The sequence below is a fragment of the Limanda limanda genome, chromosome 6, assembly GCF_963576545.1.
Source record: "Limanda limanda chromosome 6, fLimLim1.1, whole genome shotgun sequence".
NCBI classification, from domain to species: domain Eukaryota; kingdom Metazoa; phylum Chordata; class Actinopteri; order Pleuronectiformes; family Pleuronectidae; genus Limanda; species Limanda limanda.
Window position 1 is genome coordinate 2,384,194 of NC_083641.1, and position 25,684 is coordinate 2,409,877.

Consider the following 25,684-nt stretch of genomic DNA (forward strand, 5'->3'; position numbering starts at 1 on the left):
ATCGGAGGCGTGAGCGCTGACTGGGGGAGAGAGAAGAGCCGAGCTGCTTGTGACTGTTTCTCCTCATTTGAACCGGTGTCAACAAACAACAACAACAGCCCCTCGTCCCTGCAGCGCCTCGACCAGCACCGACCCGCACATTAACACCACTCAGACAATAACTCTGCTAAGCGTCCGGGAATCTGACCTTTCTCCCACCGTGGTCACATCTGGTCTCCTGGCCGTCCCGGTACTCCGGTGCTCGGCTGCAGCCCCGCTGCGGCTACCCTTCACCCAGGCTAACCGAGGCTAACCTTCAGGGAGACTGCACGGGCCGAGGCGAGTTACTCTCTTCCTGCGGAGGAGCCGGTGCTTGGAGCAGCAGCCTCCCCGTCAGGAGTGGTGGAGGAGGTATGACTGCGTTGGCGGGGTCAATATCCATGATGATGCGACCCACGCTGGCTCAGAACTACCCCCGCAGCGGCTTCCCACTGGAAGGTAACGCATCACACTGCCCCGGGGAGCGGCTGGAGGTGCACACAGGACACTGGAGTGAGAAGACACTTTTTACCCCAGACCTTTCATCCAGTCTCGTACTGCGTAAAAACCCAGGCTTTATGAGTATATATGTTCTATATATACAGATGTATGGCAATTATCAAGAGTAAAATCTTAACTTGACTCTTAGCTGACATATTTCAGTATTTTGTCATAATTCTACTCACTATTATGGCATGTTTCATAATTATCTCGTTGTCCATACTTTTGTTTTCGATTGACAAGAATTTGAGTGTAGTTCAAGCAACTTTAAGCAAACTTTTCTGCAGCGTGTTTGCAATTATTATGCTACTAATAAAGTGTTTTGTATTTTCAGAAATAATTTTACAATTTCCCTGGGATAGTTTTATAACTGTGCATGTATTTCAAACAGTTTTAATGAGAAAATACTGTTTATCAGCCATTTTAGGCAATACATAAATAGTTTTGCATGTCAGTTAAAACGTTCTGGATCACTGTGGAGACATTGAAACGTTCTTATTATATTTTATTCAAATAGTGTCCACCCCACTGGGTCAAGGCCGAGTCAACCAGCTCGGAGGAGTGTTCATCAATGGCAGGCCTCTGCCCAACCACATCCGACATAAGATCGTGGAGATGGCCCACCACGGCATCAGGCCGTGCGTCATCTCCCGGCAGCTCCGGGTCTCCCACGGCTGCGTGTCCAAGATCCTGTGTCGGTACCAGGAGACGGGCTCCATCAGACCCGGGGCCATAGGAGGCAGCAAACCCAAGGTAAAGAGCCCGAGAGCGGGGCAGAGCAGCACATGCTCCCGTAGACCAGGGATGATGAAACTTTAACCCTCAAACCATCAGAGGCTATATTTTATTGCTTCTTATATTTTACTTTCATTCACCTTTTAATACAACCCCATGTAGTGATACATATATAACAGCAACCTGTTAAAATAAGTCCTAACCCTCTGTTTGCATTGTGCCCCAAGGGCCCCATCGAAGTGAATAAACAGTGTAACTTTTCTGACCCTTGAAGCAGGGAACAACACCGGACGTGGACAAGAGAATCGAAGATTACAAGCGGGAAAACCCGGGTATGTTTAGCTGGGAGATTCGGGATAAATTACTGAAGGATGGGATATGTGACCGCAACAACGTGCCTTCAGGTAAAAAGGGCAGAAATGACTGGATATTCACATTATTATTATTATTATTTTACGACTTAATACTTAAAATAAAATTTATATCAGAACAATTAATTTAAAAAACATTTAAGTGCTGAAAAACTTTCTTTCTCTTAAAAATTCTGACAAATTTCTTTCAGTATTTCAGTTTGTAGCAGTTTTAAATTGTCCATTTATTTAATGTATATTAATATCCTTCTTATCACTTTTTGACTTTCACAGTGAGCTCAATCAGTCGCATCATGCGGAGTAAGTTTGGGGTTAAAGGCGATGAGGAGGAGGATGAGGATGAGATCGAGAGGAAGGAGTTGGAGGACCACGACCGCAGGGCCAAACACAGCATTGAAGGCATCCTGGGAGACAGATGTGAGTGAAAACTCTTCAGGTCGTTGCTGACGCTGAATAAGTTGAAGTAGAACAAGAAAGTTGTCTTTTAACTCTAACTGGAGTTCTCTTCTTTTCATGCCCATGACCTCAAAGTGTGTAAACACACACTCCAGAGCCCTGTTTGATCAGATCTCATCTCAGCGAGTCCATGTGATTTTTATTTAGTGTTCAATGCTAACGTGTCTGTGCTGTGGGAAGCCCCGGTGAAGTGGGAATTTAACTGCCGTTCTGTTCATGTATAATCTGCAGCTGGTGTGGTTTCCAGTGGATTAAATTATGGAGCAATACAATCCCATTTTGCAGAAACAGGAGGGATCAATAAAACGCACCTCCAACCTGTTGAATGCTTTTGAGCTGAGTTTAAAGTGGGGAAGCTTTTATTTGATAGTACAAACCAGGAGTATGTGAAGTTTTAGCGTGCTGTAAACTTGTTTGATGGGGGTGGAGAGTGTGTGTCGTCCTTTGTTAGGAATTCTTTATCGACCATATCTCTCCCGCTAATGCTTTTCCCATGAGGCCATATCGTAAATCAAACAGCAGGTGATGACCCTGCATGTGCGGGAAAAGTGTGTGTGTGTGTGTGTGTGTGTGTGTGTGTGTGTGTGTGTGTGTGTGTGTGTTTGTGTGTGTGTGTGTTCAAAAGTCTTGTAAGTATGGACATAAGGATCCATGTATATATTTTAAAAGCTATTTTATTCTCCGAATAAGCAAATTGCAGAGATAAGGTGTTGTAAATTCCTCCTCTAATATTTAACTGTAATGCCTTAATGAATTATAGAAACATAGTTCACATTGCTCTGAGCCAGTTGGTTGGACATTATTTTTATGCAACAAATCGATTTTTATTAGTGTCTCCAACGGCAGTGTGCACTAAAACATCGACCACCTGTACAAGCCACGTTATTCAGTCTCACATTCAGCCTGCGCATTCTGAAACCTAGGGGAATTATTTTAAATGACTTAGATAAGTTGCCTTTAATGCAATTTAGATTATATTTCCTGTGGATTCAGTCAAACGAGGAATGGAATGATACATTCTGATGTTATTTGAAATAAGTGTCACTGTTTCATTTATATTTTAATATCAGAAAAAAAAATGTCTTGCCAACAAAAAAATATGGTAATTTTGCAGTGTAGGCGCAAGCAATACTTTATAAAAATGTTTTCGATGTAAACTGTATGAGGTGTCAGGGGCCAGAGAATAAAACCATTACATATGCTCCTCATTCTCCTCACAGACAGTAGCTATAAGTGGAGCTGTGGACTCGTTGCTCTGCAGCTACATTAAAGCTCTAATTAGCCCGTTTTAATGTCATTTCCTTTTTTTTAACCTACGTCATTAGAGTGGAAATCTGTCCTGCTGGTACTTTCCAAATTATTACAGCTTCCTCAACGGGCACATACATCTTCTCTTAAACAAACACGAACAGGCTGTGGCCTCATCAGAGAGTTTGGCATCAGATAATAAACTGCGTTGACAACGACACCGTTTTAGTCGATTAAACCAATTTAAATGTTTTTACTTTTTACCCGAGAAAACGTCATTATTCTTAATAACTCGTGGTGTCGGTGTGTGACAGGCAGCCAAGTTATTCCGAGGAAAAACAATGGAGGGGATGGAGGTTGGGACAGTTCAGGCTGGAGATGTTAGAAAGAAAATTTAGAAAAGTAAAATAAATGTTTTATAGTTTAAAACTTGCTGCATGGTCAATTAATAAGATAGCACTGCGTGTCCAACACTGGCACCACAGTTTAAACACACGCACAAATGAAATATTCAAATGTGTTCCATCGTTTTCCTTTCACTTTTTTAAAGAGTTTAAGCAGGGAAATGTCAACATGCGTCCCAGGCTCCTCTGTGACACTGTCTCCATCGCTGTGTCCGTGAAAGAGCGCAGGAGAGACAAAGGACAAAATGTCCCCCAGATGAGTTGATCAAACATTTGTTCAACGGTTTCCATCTCCGGACAAAGACCCGCCTCGCGCGCACAACGGGACGCTCACGGATGAACTTGGGAGACAAAAGCGCGTGAGTCCATTTGGGGCTCACGCTTGGGCTGCGCGCGGACAAAAGGCCAGCTTGGAAACAGCTTTGGCCGCCGCGAAAAGAAGAAGGAGAAGAAGAAGGCAACCTGTTTATAATTCAGTCCGAGGGGAGGGGAGAGAAGGGCAGAGGAGAGCTCCGCCACAGAAAAGCCCGACAAAACACATTATGAGGGCCGCAATGAAGGATGAATTATTCAGGGAGCGGCCCGGCACGGCACGGTTAAGAGGGCCAGTCCATGCAGCACATAAAATGGCCGTTTTCACCTACAAAATGTTCCCCTTTTGGGGTCGCCCAAAGAACGCGACTGCCATTCACGGTGACAATGGAGGCCTCTGGAATCCATTCACGCAGCGCTCGGGGATGCGCGCTCGCACCCGAAACCTGCGCACACGGGGCTGTGCAGGCTGCGCAATGGAAGTGCTCACCTCGGATTTCAGATGTGCCATTTATTAAAGTAACAAACTGTGTGGGGGGGTGATGGAGAGGGCGCACGTGCGTTTGCTAAGAAAAGGGAGTACAAAATGACACAGAACTAACATAATAAGGCCATTATAAACATTCTAGGTCGCCAACATATGATACAACTTGTTTTAAAGTTTATAATAATAATAAGACGTGACACTGCAAAGTTACACGTTCGATTTGCAGTGTTTATTTGGTTTTCCTGACGTCAGAAAACTGTGCGTAATTTTCTATCTCCAGCGCTATAAAATGGAAAAATCAACAAAGTTGGGTTGAGTGGCATTTGATTGAGTTTGGTTGCTGTTTTTGTCATAATATTCAGACTGTAATTGGCCAACGAGACTAAGTGGATGACGAATAGCATCGTGCCATCTCCAGCCTGCAACTCATGCGCCACGATTCTTTGATGAGGACCGGCCCGTGCCCCCGCGGACATTAATAATGTCTTCTAAATGATGTCGATATTGTGCTATGTCACATTTAGCTAATGACGGAGGGAGTGTATTACAGAGTGTTTGCGGTGAATAGGGACCAATGTTCTCCCCGGAGAGCCTCGGTCTGGCCCGGAGCACATGCTTCACAATGGGGGCCCCGGCCACCCGTCCTGCGCTGCGCACAGCTCCGAACAGCCGTCCCCTCCCGCTCCTCCTCCTCCAACTCTTGCTCCCCCAAATCTCTTCAAGCAGATTAAATCGACTCTTTTATTTCATCTCACTTTCATCTGGAGAGCAACACCGCCCCTCTCCCTCTGTTTCCTATTCTTCCTCTCTGTTTCGCTCAGCCTGCGGCGCACTACTCGTTTAATATCTGGGCTGCGTCCTCCGGAGCGCACAAAGGAGAGTCAGTGCTGCTCCGCAAAGTTTCTAATTAAGTTCTTTATTAACCTTCTGCCTGGCTGATTAGCAATATATTTGTGTTACAATTACAATATTTGAGGCCCATAAAAATCCCATATCTGGTCATTATAGGTACAGAAATAGTTTGAGCAGTTTTTACTCTCTGTTTTGGAACAAGGCATGTGACTTTTCATAACAAGACATTTTAAGTCGATTTATCATCATCATAAACTATCAAAAGAACACCTTTAATTTGATTCCGCATTCGAATTGTAATACAATATCAAACCAACATTTTTTTGCCCTGTTTTTCTATGACCTGTTGCTTATCCCTGATTGGTAGCAGCTTGTTTGAATGGTCGCATTAGTGCATTGATATTTGCAGTTACGTGTCAGAGGTGAGAGTTAATTGGAATTGTAAAAAAAGTCATGTGAACACAGAATGTTATTAATAATAAATATTGAATGACTTAAGTATTCATACAGTTGAAATCCAAGGCCTTATTATTTGTAAATTATAAATATAAACCAAAACACATTTTCTCCCAAATCCCTGTGCAATAAGTAAATATGAGTGAAAATCCATACTCATAAAAATACCCCCCAACCTTCTTCTGCTCTTCTCCATTTTCTATCAAATATTTATGTATTTGGCAGTAATGTTAGCCCTCCAGGCCTGTGGCTGAGCTTTAACAAAATCCCAGCGTCATAGTAATTAACCCTGGAGACAAAGTTAATGATTAAAACAGTCACAGTGTCCCTGCCCCCCCCCCCCCTCCCACACACACACACCTCCTGCTTCTCCCCCCTCATGCTCCACATTTTCACAGTGTATCTTTTAGGGTCCATACTTCGTTAGGTGAAATTAACCAGATAATACAGAGGAGCCCTGTTGAGGGCCAACACACACACGCATGCACACACGCTCACATTCACACTTACACTCACAATCACATACACACACGTACACACACACACACACACACACACACACACACACACACACACACACACACACACACACACACACACACACACACACACACACACACACACACACACACATACACACACACATTCCATGCACTCTGCAATACAAACAGTCAAAGGGATAACTTTATTTGGTGAAAGGGGATCCTGGAAAGGGCTAATTGAATAAGCCCGGGATCTTTGAAAAACCCCTACCATGGTGAGCGCAGTCATCATGTCATAATTAGGTTTATTGAGGTGCATTCCTTCAATCTGCCTCCATTCTCCCGGCCTCATTGTATCCACGGCCCAGGCCAACGACTGGGGGACAAAAGGGAATCGTGAGCAGACAATACATGAAAGAGCCATAAAGATTTAGTTGGCTTTGTGGCAGAAACGGAGCAGGACTTTGTTTGTGTAAATAATGCGAGTGAATGAAGAACTTTGGGTCTCTCTGCCACTTGGGGTGAAGGATGGCGTGCTGCAAATGCAACATGTGGGCACACACTGGATGAGTGCCAGGCCCATGCTGTATAGGAGAGGAGAGGAGATGGGAACAGGAAAGAGGAGATGAGAGGAGGAAAGAGAGGATTGAGGGGAGAGGAGCGAAGGAGCAGAGGTGGAGGCGGAGAAGGTGGAGTGTGTGTTTGGTGTTTGCAGAGGCATTTGAGCTGAGGTTGACTTTTCACTTTGTACTTGAGCTGTTTGTAGGTGTGATCTGAAAATCAGGGAAACGTGAACTTGCTCGACCGATCACTGACAAAACCATTTCTACCAGATGAAAAAAATTGCAAGTGATATTTGACATGTTTTACAAATTAAAGTTAAAGAAGATGCTCCCCAACACACAGACTAAAACATTTAAAATATGATTTCAGCACGTAAAGCTTAACTTTAGGTGATGAGTTAATTCATGATTAGTTGATGGACATAAAACTAAAGGTCAGCTTTTTCAGTATCAGTTTGGTCGTCCTGTGTCTCAGGCTCACTAATATGAGGATTTGGTGTTTTTATCTGTCATCATCTTGTGTTTTTCCAGTTTTGGTCAGAAAGAACAAGAGAGATGACGTCACCTTTGAGTAGAACATTTTTTATTTTGTATGTTTTTTCAGTTTTCTTGCATGTTAGAGACCAAACAATTAACCAGATAATTGAGACAAAAATCAGCGGATGTACTGAGAATGAAAATAATTGTTAGTCGCAGCCTCAGTAATTTGCCAGTTGCTGTTTCTGTCTCGTCAAATGTGACAAAGACGGAACCAATAAGGTCTGGATGGACCCTATAATAGCTATTGGCTATTACTGGCCTATAAGCTGAGTGTCTGGTGAAGAGGGCTCTGTCTGTCCGTTGAAAGAATGAATGTATCACTCAGTGAGTCCCTGGGCACAAGGGCAAAGGGGGGCACGAGGGCCAAGTGGTGAGCACCAAATCACTCTCCTCTACCCCGGGGCTCTCTCCGTCTCTCTGTCCCTTTCGCCTCGTCCCGCACTCCTCCCTCTCCCGTGAGTTTTTTTCTATTAAGCCCATGCATGATGACTATTCAAGCATGAAAACATAGTTATCTGCAAATGAATGGCTGCTCTATGCTTCATTAAAGCCTCTTTTTCCTTTCACACTCTTATTGTGACCCTCTGATATCAATTCAAAGGGCAATTAATGAATGCACACCAACTTTGAAGTCAGGGTGATTTCTGAGTGGGAGGGGAGGGGGGCGCTTGTGTGTGCGTGTGTGCATGTGTGTATGGTGGTTGGAGGGGGCAGGGGGCAGGGGGTATTTGGGGTATTCCCCCTTCAAGACCCCGAACTAGCGCCCCAGCCTTCACCCGTGATGGACTAGCCACATTGAGCTGCGGCGAGCGAGCCCCAAAGACGGTTTGAAGGGAGTGAAAGAGTGAAAAGGCCCGCCGAAGGTCAAGTAGAATGGCTCGCCTTAGAATAAGGCCCCTCTTTATCTGCTGCAAGTATGCACAACAGCTGGGGGAGGGGGGGGCAAGAGGAGAGAGAGGTTGTTTTTTAATGTGCATGAGTGTGTTTGTGTGTGTTTGTGAGAAAGTAAGAAAGAATGTGAGTGTGTGTGCTTTTTTGCTCTCGTACATTTGTGTGTTTGGGAGCGTGATTGTTTTTAATGTCTGTGTATGTCATTCTGTGCGTGTACTTGGGGTTAGGGTCGAGTGTCAAAGTTGGCAGAGGCCAGCCAGAGGCCAGTAAATGCAGCATCTACGCTGCTGATGGGGGACAGGCAGCTGTCAATCACCTGACTGATGAGGCCTGACTTTCTTTTAGAGCTTTGTTAACTAATAAGACGAGAAGGCTTTGTGTCGCACAAGGGAAAAGAAGCTTTAAATGTGTGTTGATGCCGTCATCGTGCCATGATGTGCACACTCTCAGACAGGAAAGCACCAAGCAGGCACAGAAATGCTGGCATCTCATAGATTAATGTTGTACACATAATTGTATTGGTCTTCCGGTTTTACAATGTCAGCTGTAAAATGCAGTGTGCGATGAGAATCATCAGTTTTGCTCAGGGTCTTTGAATGAATGTACCACTCTGTAGAATTCAATCACAGGTATTTCCTTCTTCTATTTGGGATTCACTGCCAAACCAGTTCCTTATTCATGTTTACCATCTGAAAGTTCAGGTACAATCAGTCCTCACTCATTCAAAATGAATGCAGCATTATACCTAACATTACTTCTATTCTAAATGTTCCACTAAATATTGTTATATGTGCATCTTTGTAAATTGTGTACGGTAAATTGTTCAGTAACTTTGAGTGTGACTGTAATATTCAAAGGGAAGCGCGTCACAGACAGTTGTGGTGGTGTGTGCATATGGATTGTGGAAGATTAATAGCTGCTGTTGTTCGTAGAGGCAGCCTGACCGTGCCAGGGAGAGGATGAAGTCGTCAAAACTCCTCACTGTCAAAAAAAAAGAGCTTCAGAGTGACAGTGAACCTGTCCACAGCTCACCTTGTTGGATCTCAGCAGGTTCCCTATACTGACTGGAGCTGGTCGTCATTTTCCACTTTAAAAAGACAGAGAAAAAGAAGTGCAGGGTCACCGGGCCGCAGCGGGTCGCCGTCCCCCAGCGCTGCACAGGAAACAGGGTTAGAAACACATTTAGCTACAAATGACAGGTACTCATTTCCCACTCCCCCCCCCCGACACCCCTCACATTTACAACTTGTCATGTCATTTTTTTTGCACCATAACAAGGCATTGATTAACGACACGTGGTTGCTCACACGTGGCAACACACATCATTTTTTTTTGTTTGTTATATTTCTACACTCACGCTCTAACAGACACACAGACACACACACACATATACATGCACATAACATTGGCACACTCATTTACAGGACAGCTGTGAAGGTTCAAACTCCTTCTAAGCAAGTCAAGTGAGTTGGACTTGACACACACACTCACACACACACACATTCTCTTTCTTTACCCACCAGAAAGAGTCGCAGATGGGTCCATAAGCTGTCAGTAAAGCCATTATTCGGCCCAGCATCTGCCTGCCTTGACTTCTATATACTGTTTAATGCAGTCGGCCAGTCACTTAGTCCCCTGGCTCCTGAATAGGAGCAGCATGGTCGGCCCGCCCAAATAAATGCTGCGTTTGTCTCCTCTGCCTTTTGTTTTGTGTTTTTTGAGAGGGGTAGGTGGAGAGAGACTGAGGGCGGGGAGGGGGCATATGTGTCAGAGGCTCAATTTACCCTCACTATTAACCAAAGCCTCAGAAGAGTTACTGGGATGTCCGAAGAGGGGTGTAAATAGTCCACATATGGTCAGTTAATTCCCCCAAGTCCCAAAATCCAAGTTTGACATATCCCCTTTCTCTCACTCGCTCTGGCTCTCACGCACACATGCATACATTCTCAATATGTACTTTCTCAGCGGACATATTTAAGCCTTTGTGTCCCCATCCAACTGCGCCCCCCCCTCCCCCTTTTGAATTAAAAAAAAATCAGCAATGCCAAAGTCTTTCCAACAGTCTGCTTCAGCTGAACCCTTCTCCTGGTTTTTCTCTTCCCTGGGATGGCGCAGCCCAGCGGGAGCCATTTTGGGCTCTTTCTTGGCTGTGGAGAGGTTGTTTTGGCTTGGAGTCCCGTGCACTGTGAGCCTCTCAGGGCTTCAGTTTGGTTAAATTAAACAGTTTTCTTTTCTCCTCTTACCCTGCTTCCACCCACCCCCACCAAGTGCTCCTCTCTTATTTTGTGGCTTAATGCTTCTCAGCTCCCGGGCCATCTTGCAGAGGCTGCTTTTTGTCCTACTTAGATAATTTTACCCTTTTAAGGCTCATATTTTCTCTTATTTCGATGAGCTGACAAGAGCCGGGACCACGTCTGCAGCCCCCCGCTCCTCTAAGCTGAGGTGGAGCAAAAGTATACAGAGAGAAGTCAAGTGTTTATGGGGGCTATAAATACAGCGTTTTAAGATATAGCATGTATATACAGGCAGGGAGCGATATGGGGGTTAGAGTGGATAATTTGATTGGCCAAGGCTATTTGGCGGTGCCAAATCGATGTGATCAGATCTTAGGGATAGCGAGGCGATGACGGCAAACGGGCACTCTGAAACCACAGGTTTACAAGCTGAAAGAGATCCGGGAGGCAAGGGAAAGGTTTCACCCCCATCTCTTCTCTTAATCCGTTGTCTAAGTAAGAGAGGTATTATACAGTATAACCTGATGCTGATTTGACTTTATGTATCATCATCACAAATATAATTTTGAAAAGTGTTGTGCATGTGTTTGTGCTTGACCACACTTAGAGGCATGTGAGCAAGTTAATGGATGCTACGGTTGAGATGCCTCAGGGCTGACAAGTTTGGTCACATGGGCTTGGAGGACTGCGATCTTTGGGCGTGTGTGTGTGTGTGTGTGTCTGTGTGTGTGTGTGTATGTTTATGAGCTCCTAAAATTAAGCTGTGCGGAGTAGTTAACCTTAAAGGAGTAATTGGGTGGCAGCCTTCTCTGTTGACACAACTTTGCCACCAAAACATCCCGCATGGCATCATATTTTATTGTTACCATGTAGTTGATGTTTAATCAGACATGTGATGTGTACGGTAGTGGAATAAACTTTTTTCTTTTGTAAAACAAAAAAGCGTAAGTATTCTTCAGTTCTAACTGACTGCTGGGAGTCCCAGGTATTAAACTTGTAGGGTCGTTAGCGGTAGTTTTCTTTTTTTAATACGCTTTTGTTCTTACAGCAATCCAATCAAACCAAGCTTTCCAATGTCCTCAACAGACAAAGTAAAACAGCAGGTTGCTCTGGTTTTTTAATTCAATTGAAAAAATTTGATGAATTCAAATTTTAAATGTTACCCATAACCAAAAGGAAATATTTTTATCTGAAAAGTCAAGCTGAAAGTTTTCCTTAGTGCGAAAGACAACAGGTTACATGTTGAATCATATCCTTATTAGGTGGTGAAGTATGTTCAATGTGTTAAAAATAAAAGGTTATGTTTGCAATGAAAATACTTGCTTACTTGCTTACATACAAATTCAAAATATTCAGGTGAAATTACAACTTATCCTACTGATTGCAAGAATGATTGTTACAGAATATTACAGGTATGCGGTGCTAAAATGTCATAGAAATATTTAGAAAATAGTTTTTTAGAGGAAGTGAAGAAGAGAAAATATATCATTGAGGAGGCACTTCCCTTTCACCTCAACTAGTGTTCATGCATAAAGGGCGCACAAACTGTGATTATACTACGCCTCCGCCAACAACAACAACAAAAACACAGATGCCCAGACAGACTATCCCCACGGGTACATTTACATCCACAACAACCCCGGTTGCCCCTCTCTACTGCCCTTCCCACCCCCTCAGGTGCTCTTACAGTTCCCTCTGGAGGAAGGGGGTGGTTTTTTGGGGGGAGGGGGGAGGAAGGGGGTAGAATGCCCCCGGCTGTGCCCCCCATCTACCCCCCACCCCTCGCAGCCCTCTGCAGAACCTCTTTATGCCCCCCACCCCCTCCCCGGCTCCCCCATGGGGCAGGTGACAGCCCTCCACTGTGAAGGGCCGAGGCAGCCATGACGGATTCCACAGATGGAGCGTGGAAATCGCCGGCAAAGACCTCAGCTCTGTGGAGCAACAAAGAGCCGAGAGTCAGAGAGAGAAATATGGGTGGAAAAGAGAGGGATGGGGAGACAAAGAGCGGGTGAGGCAGGAGGAGGGAGGAGAGGGTGGTGCTTGTTTAAGGAGGGTGGTGTGACAAAGTGCAAAAAGTGTGTTTGTTGGGAAAAGTAACGAGTTGATAGTGTTAGAGAGGAAAATGTGCAAAGTCGGACAGCTTCCCCGGGTTTCCTGAACGCTGGTTTTATCACCTTATGTTTTAGATGTCCGCCACATGATTTGCAGTCTTGAAATAATCATGATGCACTGACCGAGCTTCCCCACAGACACTGTTATCGTTTCATTCCATCATCTTATCTTGTTGTATCTCGACATCAAGAGATGTAGCGAAGTGGAGGGAAACAAATGAGCCCACTTGATTCCTCCATGAAGGATCTGATTCAGGCTTATCACGACCAGACTCTCGAGACTTCGTAGGTGCCACTCTGTCGCTTCTTTTGAAAAGTCCTGGAAGCCCCGGTAGCAGTCATAACCAATAGGTAATTCCAAAGTGATTAAGGATTTTGCTGGGCGCTTCAGCTTTCCCAGGGCCCAAATCCCTGTGAAATGCTGAGGAACGTGCATGCTGCTAAAGTCGCAGGGGGAGAGAGTAAGCATTCCTCGCAGCCCTCCTCTATGCAGGAACTGGGGGGGAGGCTCCGAAAGGCCTCATCTCTTGTTTTTCAGCCATCCTGTCCAAAACTCCAAAGCCCTACACTCCACACCCCAAATTCCTTTTCACCTTCTGAAACATGAGCCAAATAAAACGTTTGTTATTTGACTCGTTGTCGCCCACAAAGGCTGATTGGTTTAGTCACTGCATGTTGTTTCACCAGTGATGAGGAAACAGTTTGTACAAAGTTACAAAAACAGCTGATGAAAATGAAAATGAAAACCTCTATGGTCATTTTGGGTTCTGTGGGGTGTCTTGAATTCTAAACCCACACACAGGTTGGATAAGAGCTCGCAATCTATGTGTGCAAAATTGCAAGATATTCAACAAAGGCTTAAGGCAACATCTCCATTTATCTCGCTCCCCCATTGAAAATATTTTACTTTTTACCTTCCTCATGCTTGAATGTTTCTTTACCAATTTGCTCCTAATGCATGTTAAGTTGACTCCCACTGCTATGTGTTGCGAGTAGAAAATCGCTGAAGGGGGAGAGAGGATCAGTTTCACATGAGGGGCCCTGAGCTATTTGGATTCTCTTGTATTTTATTGTTGCTTCTGAGGGGGAACTAATACAGTGTTGCACACAAAACTTCCCCGATGCTGAGGGGGAATTAATTAAGTGTAACACAAAAAGTGGGGCGCTTTGGCCTTGGTGAACTTAGAAGGGAGCCAATGGAGTGTTTGAAGTAGTGAGTTAAAAACCGAACTGCTGGTTTATAGAACATAGAGCACAATAGTATTAATACTGATCCGAGACAGAGATGAAGAGTAGAAATACAAAAGCTGTCAGGGCTCATGACATCACCGAGGTTCAGTCAGGCTGAACAGCACACTTAATGAAAAGTCAGAAGTAGAAATTGTTATTTTTCTTAAATTCAAGTTATTGATTAAGCTGGTGCTGGAAGATAAGGTGTTTAATAAAATACTCAATCAACAGAAAGTCAATCAACAGCAATTTGTATAATGTTGTATTACAACAAAAATCTAAATATTGTGTTACAGCTTCTCAAACCTGAAGATTTGCAGTTATTTCTCATTTTAATGTAATAGAAAATTTAATGAGTTTAGGGAATGAACTTTGACTGGATATCTATTGTTCCTTTTCTTCTGTTTTTTTACATTTGACGAATTAATCACCAATCAATTAGCTGACAATTGAGTTAAATGGTCATAATTGGTCAGAGATGCGATTATCACACGCACACGCACACGCACACGCACACGCACACGCACACGCACACGCACACGCACACACACACACACACACACTCAAAGAATGGCCCCTGGATCCAAATTAGCCTTTTGTGTGGCTTTTAGTCCACCAGTCCTCCTGTGGTGCCTTGGGAATCTTGTCCAGTGGGATTATTCCTTAGGCTTGGAATATTCCTCCTGAATGGAAGTCTGTTTGGCTACAAGACCATGAGGAAGACTGATGGTGCCCGGGTGTGTGTGAGTGTGTGTGTGTGTGTGTGTGTGTGTGTGTGTGTGTGTGTGTGTGTGTGTGTGTGTGTGTGTGTGAAGAAAGGAAAGTAAAGCTCCTTTCCATAGGAGGGTTAGGTCGAAACAAAACAAATCAGCTTACATTTCACAATTATGCTGAATACTCAATATGATGCCTCCTTGTCTCCTTGTTAATTTACACTTAAAATCAGATTTGGGTTTATAGCATTGGTCTCTTATTTCTTTAACTTGACTCCAAAGGTCAGTGACACTACTGAAGATGTTGATTGAAAATACTCATAGAGTTTTTGAAAGCTACCTTCATTGTTTGAGAGATGGACAGCATCAACCTTTACCAAATGAAACATGTGACATCAGGAGGAAAACTCATCCAGACCCTGTCTTTCTTTTCCTTCCTCCCGTTGTAACAGCGAGTCACTCAGACGAGGGTTCGGACGTGGAGTCGGAGCCAGATCTGCCACTAAAGAGGAAGCAGCGGCGCAGTCGGACCACCTTCACCGCGGAGCAGCTGGAGGAGCTGGAGAGGGCCTTCGAGAGGACACACTACCCCGACATCTACACCAGGGAGGAGCTCGCCCAGAGGGCCAAACTCACAGAGGCCAGGGTGCAGGTACGAGAGGACACCTACATGAAGTCTGTCAGTGTCACAGTCTGACACAATGTCCGATTTACAGGAACTCATGCTGACGCTTGTTGAACACAAGATCATTTTGATAAGATCAAGGGTTGTGATTATTACCTTAACCACAAAGAGAACCATGAAAAGCTAAATCATAAAAATAACACACACACACACACACACACACACACACACACACACACACACACACACACACACACACACACACACACACACACACACACACACACACACACACACACACACACACACACACACACACACACACACACACCTCTCATCCTCTGCTCCCAGGGGCCCAGTTGGAACTTTTCCTTTTTCTGATCTAGAGTCCAGTAAATTCTCCTCCACAGGCTCCATATGGGAAGTGTAAGCAAGCCCAGCATGAGCTCCATACCATATGGACACGGCATGTCACTCACACACTCAGTGCAACCAGCCATGACACACACAATACACACACACTAAAACACACAACCTTTTCGCACATTGCTGTCTTCAGGCTCACTCCCAGATACAACTGTGAGAGTAGTCAATCTTCCTGTGTATGGATGATTGTGTGTGTGTGTGATTTTGTGTGTGTAGTCCAATGAGAATCACTTAACACACACTGATCAAACATCTTCATTATCATGTTTTTTTCTAGGTGTGGTTCAGCAACAGGCGGGCAAGATGGAGGAAGCAGGCAGGAGCCAATCAACTGATGGCATTTAATCACCTGATCCCAGGGGGTTTCCCTCCTTCAGCCATGTCCAGTATCCCTCCCTACCAGCTCTCTGACAGCCCCTACCCCCCCTCATCTATAGCACAAGGTAGGGCTCGGACTCAGTTCATTCATATTGTTAATGTTGTTATCGTTGTTGAGGGATCACATAAACAATCGTTTATATAAATCATATTTCTCAAATGAGTTTGTGGAGAGAAATGGAAACAAAGCTTTGTTCATAGCTTGTTGACGATACATTGTTTTATTTTATACTGTTACTTTTCAAAAATGTTCCAAAGTTAAATTTGCTATAAAAAAAATACCACAGACAAGTTCACCAAGTTCAACTGGATGTACACAACTTTTTTTTAATTGTCAGGTTTCAGTGTCAGTTTCATTTAATTACATTTAAACTGTGAATGTATGTAACAGAGTGAAGGTCTAAGTTGCTTTTATTATTTTAAATAAATATCTTTACATGTACAGGACTTTTTGAATTTTTTCCCTGAAATCTATAGTTTTGAATTACACAAATAATATTTTGACTGAAGTTTTTTTTTTAATTACATTTCCATTATTTCTTAAAATTGGCAGTTATGTTTTCCAACTTTCCACAGACGAACCTTGAAAGCATTCTAATTTTACCCATGATGCCTTTCTTTGTGACAGAGCCACCCAGCACGGTGCATCGGCCCCAGCCCCTGCCTCCCTCCTCGGGCCACCAGGCCTCTGGACCCGGAGGACAGGGGGACGGAGGCTCTGCTTACTGCCTCTCCTCAGGACGCCACTCCTTCTCAGGCTACTCCGACAGCTTTGTGGGCCCCGGGGGTCCGGCCAATCCCATGAACCCCACCTTAGGAAATGGCCTTTCTCCACAGGTGAGGCTACATATGTGTGTTTGACGTGATGGGGATTTAGCTCATACAGTATATGCTCCAATAATTGAATTGAATAAAAATAATTTTGTGTTGTGATTAAGAATCTTTTCCTTCGCAAATTTTAAGCGGAAGTCTTCTGAGACTGTAATACTATAAAATTTACAAATAGTCTGAAAAAGTTTTACCCTTAAAAAAAATATATTTTAATTGAGAACTTATATTTAATTGATATTGAAAAACTTAGAGTTAATTTTAGTCAAATGATTTAAGTTTGTCAGAGCCCCGATTAGGCAGGAAAATAACTGTGTTTGACTGAACATGTCTCTGGAGACTATAGGACAGTTTGAAATGCCACACCAGAGCCGGACAGACTTTGGAAATGATTTCAAAGACTGAAGCCGTTTGATTTATGCAAGATTTATCTCATCAGTCACGCTATTTCATAATATATCAGCTTTAAGATTTTAAACACGTGTTAAAATAATGTTTCTCCTCGGTGTAGAGAACATACATAAACACACTTATTGCTCACGGAATCATTGACTCGCCTACTCTACACCACAAACTGTCCACTCCTCAGTCACACGCTCCTCGGCAGAGGTGGAGGACGGCTTCACTCACTCTAGATGACTCTAGAAGGACGCAGGACAATTGAGCGTGTGACAAATGAGAAGTGAAAAGACAATTACAGACAATTATCTCGGCATGAAGTCCCAAGGTCTCCGCACCTATAGGGTAGCGCAGAGGAGACAGACGAGTTAGAGATCCTAACAGGCAGAAAATGAGATTTCAGCCTGCCACGGTCGGACTCCTCCGAGAACAGGCCGCAGCAGTGCAGAGACACACTCACACTTGCGCGGATACACACATGCTCGCAGGTTCACACAATTACGTACACACACTCGCGGTGTAGATAATTGATCAACTCCATGACATTTTAAGGATCAGTTAAGGATTTTGCAACATCTTTTACACAAATATTACATGACATGGTTGAGCAGCATGGCTAAGTCCGCTTCAACCCTCTGTTTAGATTGGAGGGCTGATTACTGAATTTTTTAATTATTCGATATAAAGTAGAGATACGAGGTACTAAGGGAAATATTTGTTCATACGAGCTTTTAATTTTTTAATGTTTGGTTGTGTTAGTTGGGGAAAAAGTGTGTGTTATCAGTGGATCTCACCAAACCTCTTGTCATGCTTTTGCTTTGCTTCAAAGGTTAACCCTCCTACTTGTTTTCGATCACACAGTGATATACTGCGTCATGCATATAGCATATAACACTAAATGTACACAGTCCATCCCAGTCAACCCCGAGGGAAGCTTCTCGTGATTGCATTCTTAAAATGTTTGCCTCAACATTCCTCCATGTGAAAACAGAGGTTCTAATTTATTTGTATATATTTCATATGCCGGAGAAGGAATGTCCTGCCTCAGATGTTGCACCCCCCCTCTTCTGGTCCCGACATTCTCTGCTAACTCCTGGACGCTGTGATTTAGGCCGCTGGCAACGGCAGCGCTCCAATATGAAACACTCTTGATGGAGCCATGTCATGAGGCAGGGAGAGGCATAGGAAAGACACAGGGATGATGGGTAGAAGAGGTTAAAGAGCAACAACACAAAAGTCACACAGCTCGAGTCCGTTGTCAGTGAAGGGACACTTATCTTTGCTCCTCGTGGCGTGTTTCAGCCTCGTGCTATCCCCGCTCTCTCTCGCTTTAGACCGAAACCGCCAAACGCAGGTTAATTTTTTAGGAAAATGTTACTTGGCATGGGAGGAAACACAGCTCCCTCTCCCAAATCAACACAGACTCCTCCATTCACCTCCCCTACTTGGGAAATGATTTAAGCAGGACCATGTGTGTATGTGGATGTAGAATAATATGTCACTTAGAGGGTCGAGAGGATCCAAAGAGCAGCGTACCTGCTTCTTATTAGTACAAATGGAGGAGCCTTGAGGCCTTTGCTCTGTTGGGAAGGAGGTGGGATATGATACATATTGAGGTGGCAGGTTATGTTAGAGTTACTCTCATAAGTAATAAAGCCAGTTTCAATTCCTTATTAATGGTTTCTGCTGAGCACTTTGATGAGCGATAGGTATATTCAGTGAGCGTTGAAGAGGAGGGGGGGTTGGTGGTATCGCGTCTGTTTTGAAACCATTGGAAACACTTTGCCCCACGGCTCTTTCCATTCTCTTCTGGTTGAGGAATATTCACCCAAATTCGATTATCTGGTCGCTAATAAAGACCAGGTCAAGAGCTAACGGATTTCTGAAACTGCAAACCCATTCCGGAGCTGAACCAGACCAGAGCTCACACAAACCTTTTTTTTCTCTCATGTTATCTATGTCGACATATCTCTGTCAGAGATAAGCTGTTATCTGGTGCCATGGGTTTTTGGAGCAGTGTCAAAAAGGAATTGTAGAATAAGTGGAGCAGTGGATCTGAGACAAATTGCTTAATTCTTCCTCTCTGGTGCTATCTCTGTCTGGGACAGGCTGGCTGGGAGCCTTTTGATGTCTGCGACTGGGGGATTTCCTATGTGTGTCTGAGTGCGTGTTTGTCTTGCCGTCTGATACACACGTCAATGTTTGTTCGCTAAAAGTGACAGATTTAATATATGATAAGTCTTTGTCAGAAACTACAAACACAATAGAAAACATTTCTTGCACATGTGGTGCTCTATCTCTCTAGTCTTATCTCTAAAGAAAAATGTTGTCTTTATTTACAGCCGAGTGTTGGGGTTGGGGACAATCACTGTAGTTACCAAACGTCCACATTGTGTTGGTGAAATTTACCCTGCATCTTATTATTTTGATGATGGAGCAAATTAATGGAAGGTGTCCATTCCATTGTCGTCTGCTCATTTTCAGCACAAGTTGTCTTTTACCAAAAGAGCAAAAAAAAAACTTAAAATATAATTCCTTCTTTCCCTTCCTCCCTCTCCCGTCAGGTGATTGGTCTGCTGAACCCAGGCGGCGTGCCACATCAGCCCCAAAGTGACTACGCCATCTCCCCTCTGACGGGAGGCCTCGAGCCCCCTGCCGGCATGTCTGCCAGCTGCAGCCAGCGCATGGACCACATCAAGGGCCTGGAGGGTCTTACCAGCGTTCCGTCCATGTCCGCTCTGCCCTCCCTGCCCAGCTCCCAGTCCTACTGCCCCCCCTCCTACAGCTCACCGGGCTACACTGTCGACCACGTCGCGTCCTACCAGTATGGCCAGTACGGACAAAGTAAGGTCAATAGACTTCACCTTTTTATTCCCACCTTTAACCTCTACACCTGGACATTGCCTTAGCAAATTTAACTGCAATATGCGTTGTATTTTTGAGAAATTGTCTGTCACAGGGCTTAGAGATAATATGACAAAAAACAAAACAAAGCCACATGATTTTTTTTCTGAAGATCTATGACCATGAGGAATTTCAAAATCTGAACAATTTGCTTGTAGAAACAAATCTACACCGAAGAGTTTAATTTGTTTATTTTTTCAATATGGAGATTGCTCATTAATCAAGTACTGTAAATGCGACAAAGGTTTACTGGATAAGTTAATTTTCATCTGTTGACCCTTGCTAGTTTTTACAAGGCAACCTGAAGTAAAATAAAACAAACTATCCTTATATAATTACAAATATTGAATCATAATTCTTGTGAATTATATATACCATCCAAACTAACCACCCAAAAAAACATGATTAAAACACTACATCCGTTAAAAACAAGCCAATAACCCAGGATCGAAATACATTATAAGAATCAAGTTATATATCAGTGCAACACTGTGATATAATACAAAGCCACAGATACAAATATAAACTAATTTACTTAAGATACAGTGGAATGATTACACTTTATAAAAAAAGTTTGATTTGCTTGAAGCCACATCTTAAGTTTGTATTTACAGGTCCAGTGTATTAGATTTAGGTGAAAGGGATCTATGGGCAGAAATTAAATATGAAAAAATCCTAGTGATGAATTGTTGATTTCTTTACCTTTATATTTAAATTCTTTATATTTACATCGGTAGTGGGTACTCTCTATGGAGGCTGCCATATTTTTTACCACTTTTTGAGTTTTTATTACAAGTGAAGGCTACCACAGGTTCTCTGTCATGTTTGGAAGCGGAGGGTGAGGTGAGGGGTGTTCAGCTGCAACATACAACTTCACCACTAGATATCATTTAATTCAACACACTGAACCTTTAAAGGTTAGATAACTATTATTGTTTCTTAAACCAGCAGGTAAAATATTCTGATAGTTGGTATTTCTGGCTAAGACGACTGTTTGCCCAAACTTCCTATGCATGTGCTGCACAACACAGTCTCCCATGCCCTTGTTGACCTACCACTACTGTCCCTCTGCATTATAAACTGACTCAGTGGGGGAGTCGCGAGGCCATGTAAAACCCTGAGGCAGGCAAATATTTAAAACGAATTAAATCACATAGATTGTATTTTCTTACTATGTGACAGTGAGACGAGGAGGTCTAAACCAATCAGCCGATCTAGTACATGATTATTGAGCACTCTGTTAGTGTAGTGGTCCCCGACCCTGTAACCTCAAATCTCTAGCTTCCAATGACTGGAGGTAAAAAGCAGCTGTACATGCAACATAGGTAGCTGCGTTACAGCTTGTTAAACAGAGCCAACATTTGTCCGGGTCCAATCATGCAGTCTCAAGTGTTGGGGTTAATTGTGCGGATCTGATTCCACCTCTGAAGCAGTGGGGCCGATGCTGAAACTGAACTCTGCGGTCAGGTATACTGTCGAGTCAGCTCCCATCAGGGTAACGTGTAGCTGCAGTGGTGTCTGATCGCCCTCCTCAGACTCTTTGCCCTTGGAGAATACTTTGCTGTCCAGCAGTGAGAGGCTCTTTTCACTTTACATTACTGTTACTTTAAGGGTTAAAATCAACTTCAAACAAATCTCTGTCTAACTTTGGAAGCAACATCGTTCTCTGGCCCCGCGTGATTACAGTGGCCACCGTTTCCAATTTTGGTCTGCAGGGGGTTGACCAATCAGGCTCATCCACTGACCTTGTGGCAACCTCAAGACAAGCGGGCCTTCAAAGAGCTTGGAAACGGTCCAGTGAGTCTGGCTGCGTGTAGCTCCGTGGGGCGGCAGGTATCAAGTGAATATCTAACTTAATATCCGAGAGCAGCAAATGTCTAATGAAATATCTCGGTCAAATATCATAAAGTGGACAGAAACAAAGAATTAGAGTGACACACATGAAAACCAACTAGCATGTGGCATTGTGCATGTACACGCAAAGGCTGAAAGCCAGCCACCGGGACAGCACATGCACTCAGCGTACACCTCCACAGCGTTACAAGACTGAGCAGTCCATCTTGATGTGATTAATCAGTGCGACTGGATAGCTGGTGTGCTGTTGGCTGTGGCGCAGCAGAGGAAAGGTCCTTTCTGGGGGTGGACGGATCCTAATAGCCTGTGGCAGGGCAGCTATTAGAAACAGGTGCTAGGACTGAGGTCAGCTGGGGAAGCAGCGCTGCTGCTCCAGGTTTCAGTGCAGAGTAAGAAACTGGTCCACACTGCTGCAGATTTTGATGTCATGTAGCTTTAACTGGACGTCCTCATAGAAATCACAAATGTTAATGAATAAAACGCTTATTTGCAGTTTTTTAGGTAATGTCTGTGCTGCGAAGGAGACGAGTCACCTGTTAGTCAGTGTAGCCAATACCCCAGGGTCTTTCTTTCTGATGTTTTTTTTACCTGTTCAGCCATGCTGGCAATTCGTGCTCCAGAAAGCAAGAAGATAGAGTACATCACTTATTGTGCATCAGATCAAAAACCTAATAACTGGTCTCAGAAGAAACTGGATTTTTGTAGCTTTTCTTCAAATTTGGTACAAATATTTACTTGGACTCAAGCATGAGCTAAGTCGATTTTGGTAGTAAAAGGTCAAGGTCACGCCGACCCCACAAAGCACGTTTTTGCCTTCTGAAGGTGATGACTCGGGCAGCCGTGAAGGAATCCTTTCCATTTGGCAAAAACCTTCACTTGGAGTCAAAGATTCACCCACTTGATTTCTTGAGGAGATGTCTTCAAATTCTGTACAAAATTAACCCATGTTCAAAGATGAAAAGATTACATTTTTGTGGTCAAAGGTCAAAAGGTCACATGACCTTGATGTTTTGAACTCAATATTTCAGGAATGCCCAAAGGAAATTTCATTACATGTGGAACAAACAGTTGCCCAATGTGACCTCACAAAGCTCGTTTTTTGCCTTGTGAATGTGATATTTTCGGAAAGCCTCGAGGGGTTTCTTTCACATTTGGTAAACACATTCACTTGAACTTTCATTTTGGATTTTGGATTTCATTTTGAGAACCAAAAATCAAAGGTCAAAGTCATAGTGACCTCAAATCCCTGTGAATGTGATATATTTGGACTGCCAATAGGAGATTTTTATTACATCTAGTACAATTCACCTGGACTCACTGATTAGAATTTGGTGGTCAAAGGTCAAGGACACGGTGGCCTCAGGAACATGTTTTTGGCCTCTTGAATGTAATATCTCGAGAGTGCTCGAGGGAATTTCTTCAACATTTGATAAGTTAGTCACTTGGACTAAGGTTTCTAGATAAAGTGATTAATTTTCAGTGGTCAAAGGTCAAAGGTCACAGTGACCTTATATGAATCTGTAAATAAAAGTTTGTAGAAATATGTACACGGAAACTGCACTGGTTGAATAAGGCATACAACAGCAGTGTGGTAATTCCAGTTCAGCTTATGTGATTTTTCCAAAAGACACAATAAAGATTGTTTCTGAGTGACACTTACACATTTTGCCCCTTAATTGTTTGGGAAAGGATTATAAAACGATTTTTTTTTTTTTTTTGGATTTGTATTTATATAGCGCTTTTCTAGTCGGATGATGACCACTCAAAGCGCTTTACAGTACAGTTTCACATTCACCCATACATTCATACAGTGCATCTACTTGCAGCACTTTGTTACTCTATGGGGGCATGCAGCATCTTGCCCAAGGAAACTTCGGCATGCAGATGGTTCAGACTGGGGATCGAACCGCCGACCTTCAGGTTGGAGGACGACCACTCTACCCCTCAGCCACAGCCGCCGCAGGTCATAAACTAGAGCTGAGGAAGTTCTTTCCTTACAAGGGCCTTTTTAATTTGAATCACATCCTTAAACCGCAAGAGTCCATTTCATAAAGAGATGCTCAGAGAGATGAAAACGTCAGTTTATGTCTCCTCAAAATGTGAAAATCCCCAGGAACTCGAGCAGAGGAAGTTTATTGTAGTTTGGGTTTGTTGTTGCTTTACAGCTCAGTGATTTCTTAATGTTTGTGGTCAGGCACATCAACTGGTTCCACCTTAAACAGCTTTACAAATATATTCAGTTCCTCTTATTTACTTTTCATGTCCTGAATCCTATTGTGAAATGCCTGAAGGGGTTTTGCGAATTCAACATGCTCAGATGTTACTCTTTTGCAGAGTAGGGAAGTGCATGCATGGCTTGCAAAGACAGAAACACACCTCCTTTGTATCAAACTCGGCAGTCACCCGGTCCCCACATACAAAAATTGTTAGATGGGCAGGTCTGGATATGTCTTTTGTTGCATCACATGCCAAAGATAAAATTGGAAATATCTCCCAATGTCGCTTAGGTTTTTTCAGTTTCTTGTGCCACATCAGTAATACTCAGTACTTTGTTTGGTTTATGCATTTTCGCAGAGGAGGAACTCCTTCGCAAATTGATGAGGTTTCAGCCTCTGAGCTATTTGCTCGCTTTCCGCAAAACTTGCCTGTGTTACACTGTCTCTATCAGATTCTGGTCTTGTGAAAGCACACAAACATGCAAATGTCCTACGATCCACTAACAAACACAAATACAAACAAAGAACAAATAAAAATAAAGGCATTGTGCTTCACAAACAAATACAGCAGCTTTTACACGTACGAAAAAGACACATAATATCTTGTGTCTTTCTGATGTGATTGTGCTGAGGATCTTCTTACAAATATCCACCTCCACAACAGCAGGTGGCGCTATGAGTTGATTGAACAGTCACTGCCAGCCCCTGGTTGTGATACAATGTAGGATCTACTGTATATAAAGTAGTCTACAGAGAATATAATACATGTACTCTATTCTACAGCATTAACAGGATAAAACATTCTTCCAGTTTGTATTATACCTGCCTTATTGCAGATTTGAACTTTTATTTACTTTAAGCGTCTTCACAGTTCTGTTCTCACGTCTCCCTCCATTGACCTTACACCCCAAACCACTGTTAGCACATGCTATGCTAACAATAGCCATATGTTCGCGGAATGGCACGCTAAAACACATGCACGGAATTTTTACAGCCATATATCTCTTTTATCATCCCTCTGTCCTTCCTTATTTTAAAAAACCCTTCACTGGTAATAATTTAACAATTTTTTCATCCTTTGTTTTTACAGGTGCCCTTCCTTATCTGAGGCCTGAGATCACCTGATCAGAAGCTTCGGACATTTGTGTGTACAGCCATGGAGGCCGTGAAATAATCTGGACCAAACTTTTTACTGCCATTTACCAAGACTTTGTTCTCCACTGTTGGACTTTGCATGATTAATTCCCAGTGGAGAAATGGACAAAGACAAAAAAGCAAAGAAGGGACCACAAGATGGAATATCAGACCAAAAACTGTTGATGGACTGTGAACTTTGCTGCATCAGTATAGTCGATGAGCAGCGGAGATGTCAGGGACCATCGACAGCGACCAAACTCCATCTGTGGACTGCAGGGGTCTTTGCAAGGACAGCAAACCTAAATCTATCGAA

The 25,684-nt window shown here is 43.4% G+C and overlaps 1 protein-coding gene across 5 annotated transcripts; it reads left to right on the forward strand.

The window, feature by feature from the left end:
• Positions 1-392: 392 nt before the first annotated feature.
• pax3b (paired box 3b) lies at positions 393-25,359 on the forward strand. Of its 5 annotated transcripts, none has more exons than XM_061073171.1 (9): positions 393-477; positions 1,037-1,272; positions 1,529-1,658; positions 1,899-2,042; positions 15,057-15,256; positions 15,933-16,114; positions 16,672-16,870; positions 19,825-20,104; positions 25,325-25,359. In XM_061073171.1, exons 1-9 carry the CDS (start codon positions 393-395, stop codon positions 25,357-25,359), a joined length of 1,491 nt encoding a protein of 496 aa, XP_060929154.1. The 5 variants fall into 5 exon arrangements, with proteins under 5 accessions (XP_060929154.1, XP_060929153.1, XP_060929155.1 ...); XM_061073170.1 differs by having other exon boundaries at positions 15,933-16,098; positions 16,662-16,888; XM_061073172.1 differs by having other exon boundaries at positions 15,933-16,098; positions 16,662-16,870.
• The last annotated feature ends 325 nt before the right edge of the window (positions 25,360-25,684 follow it).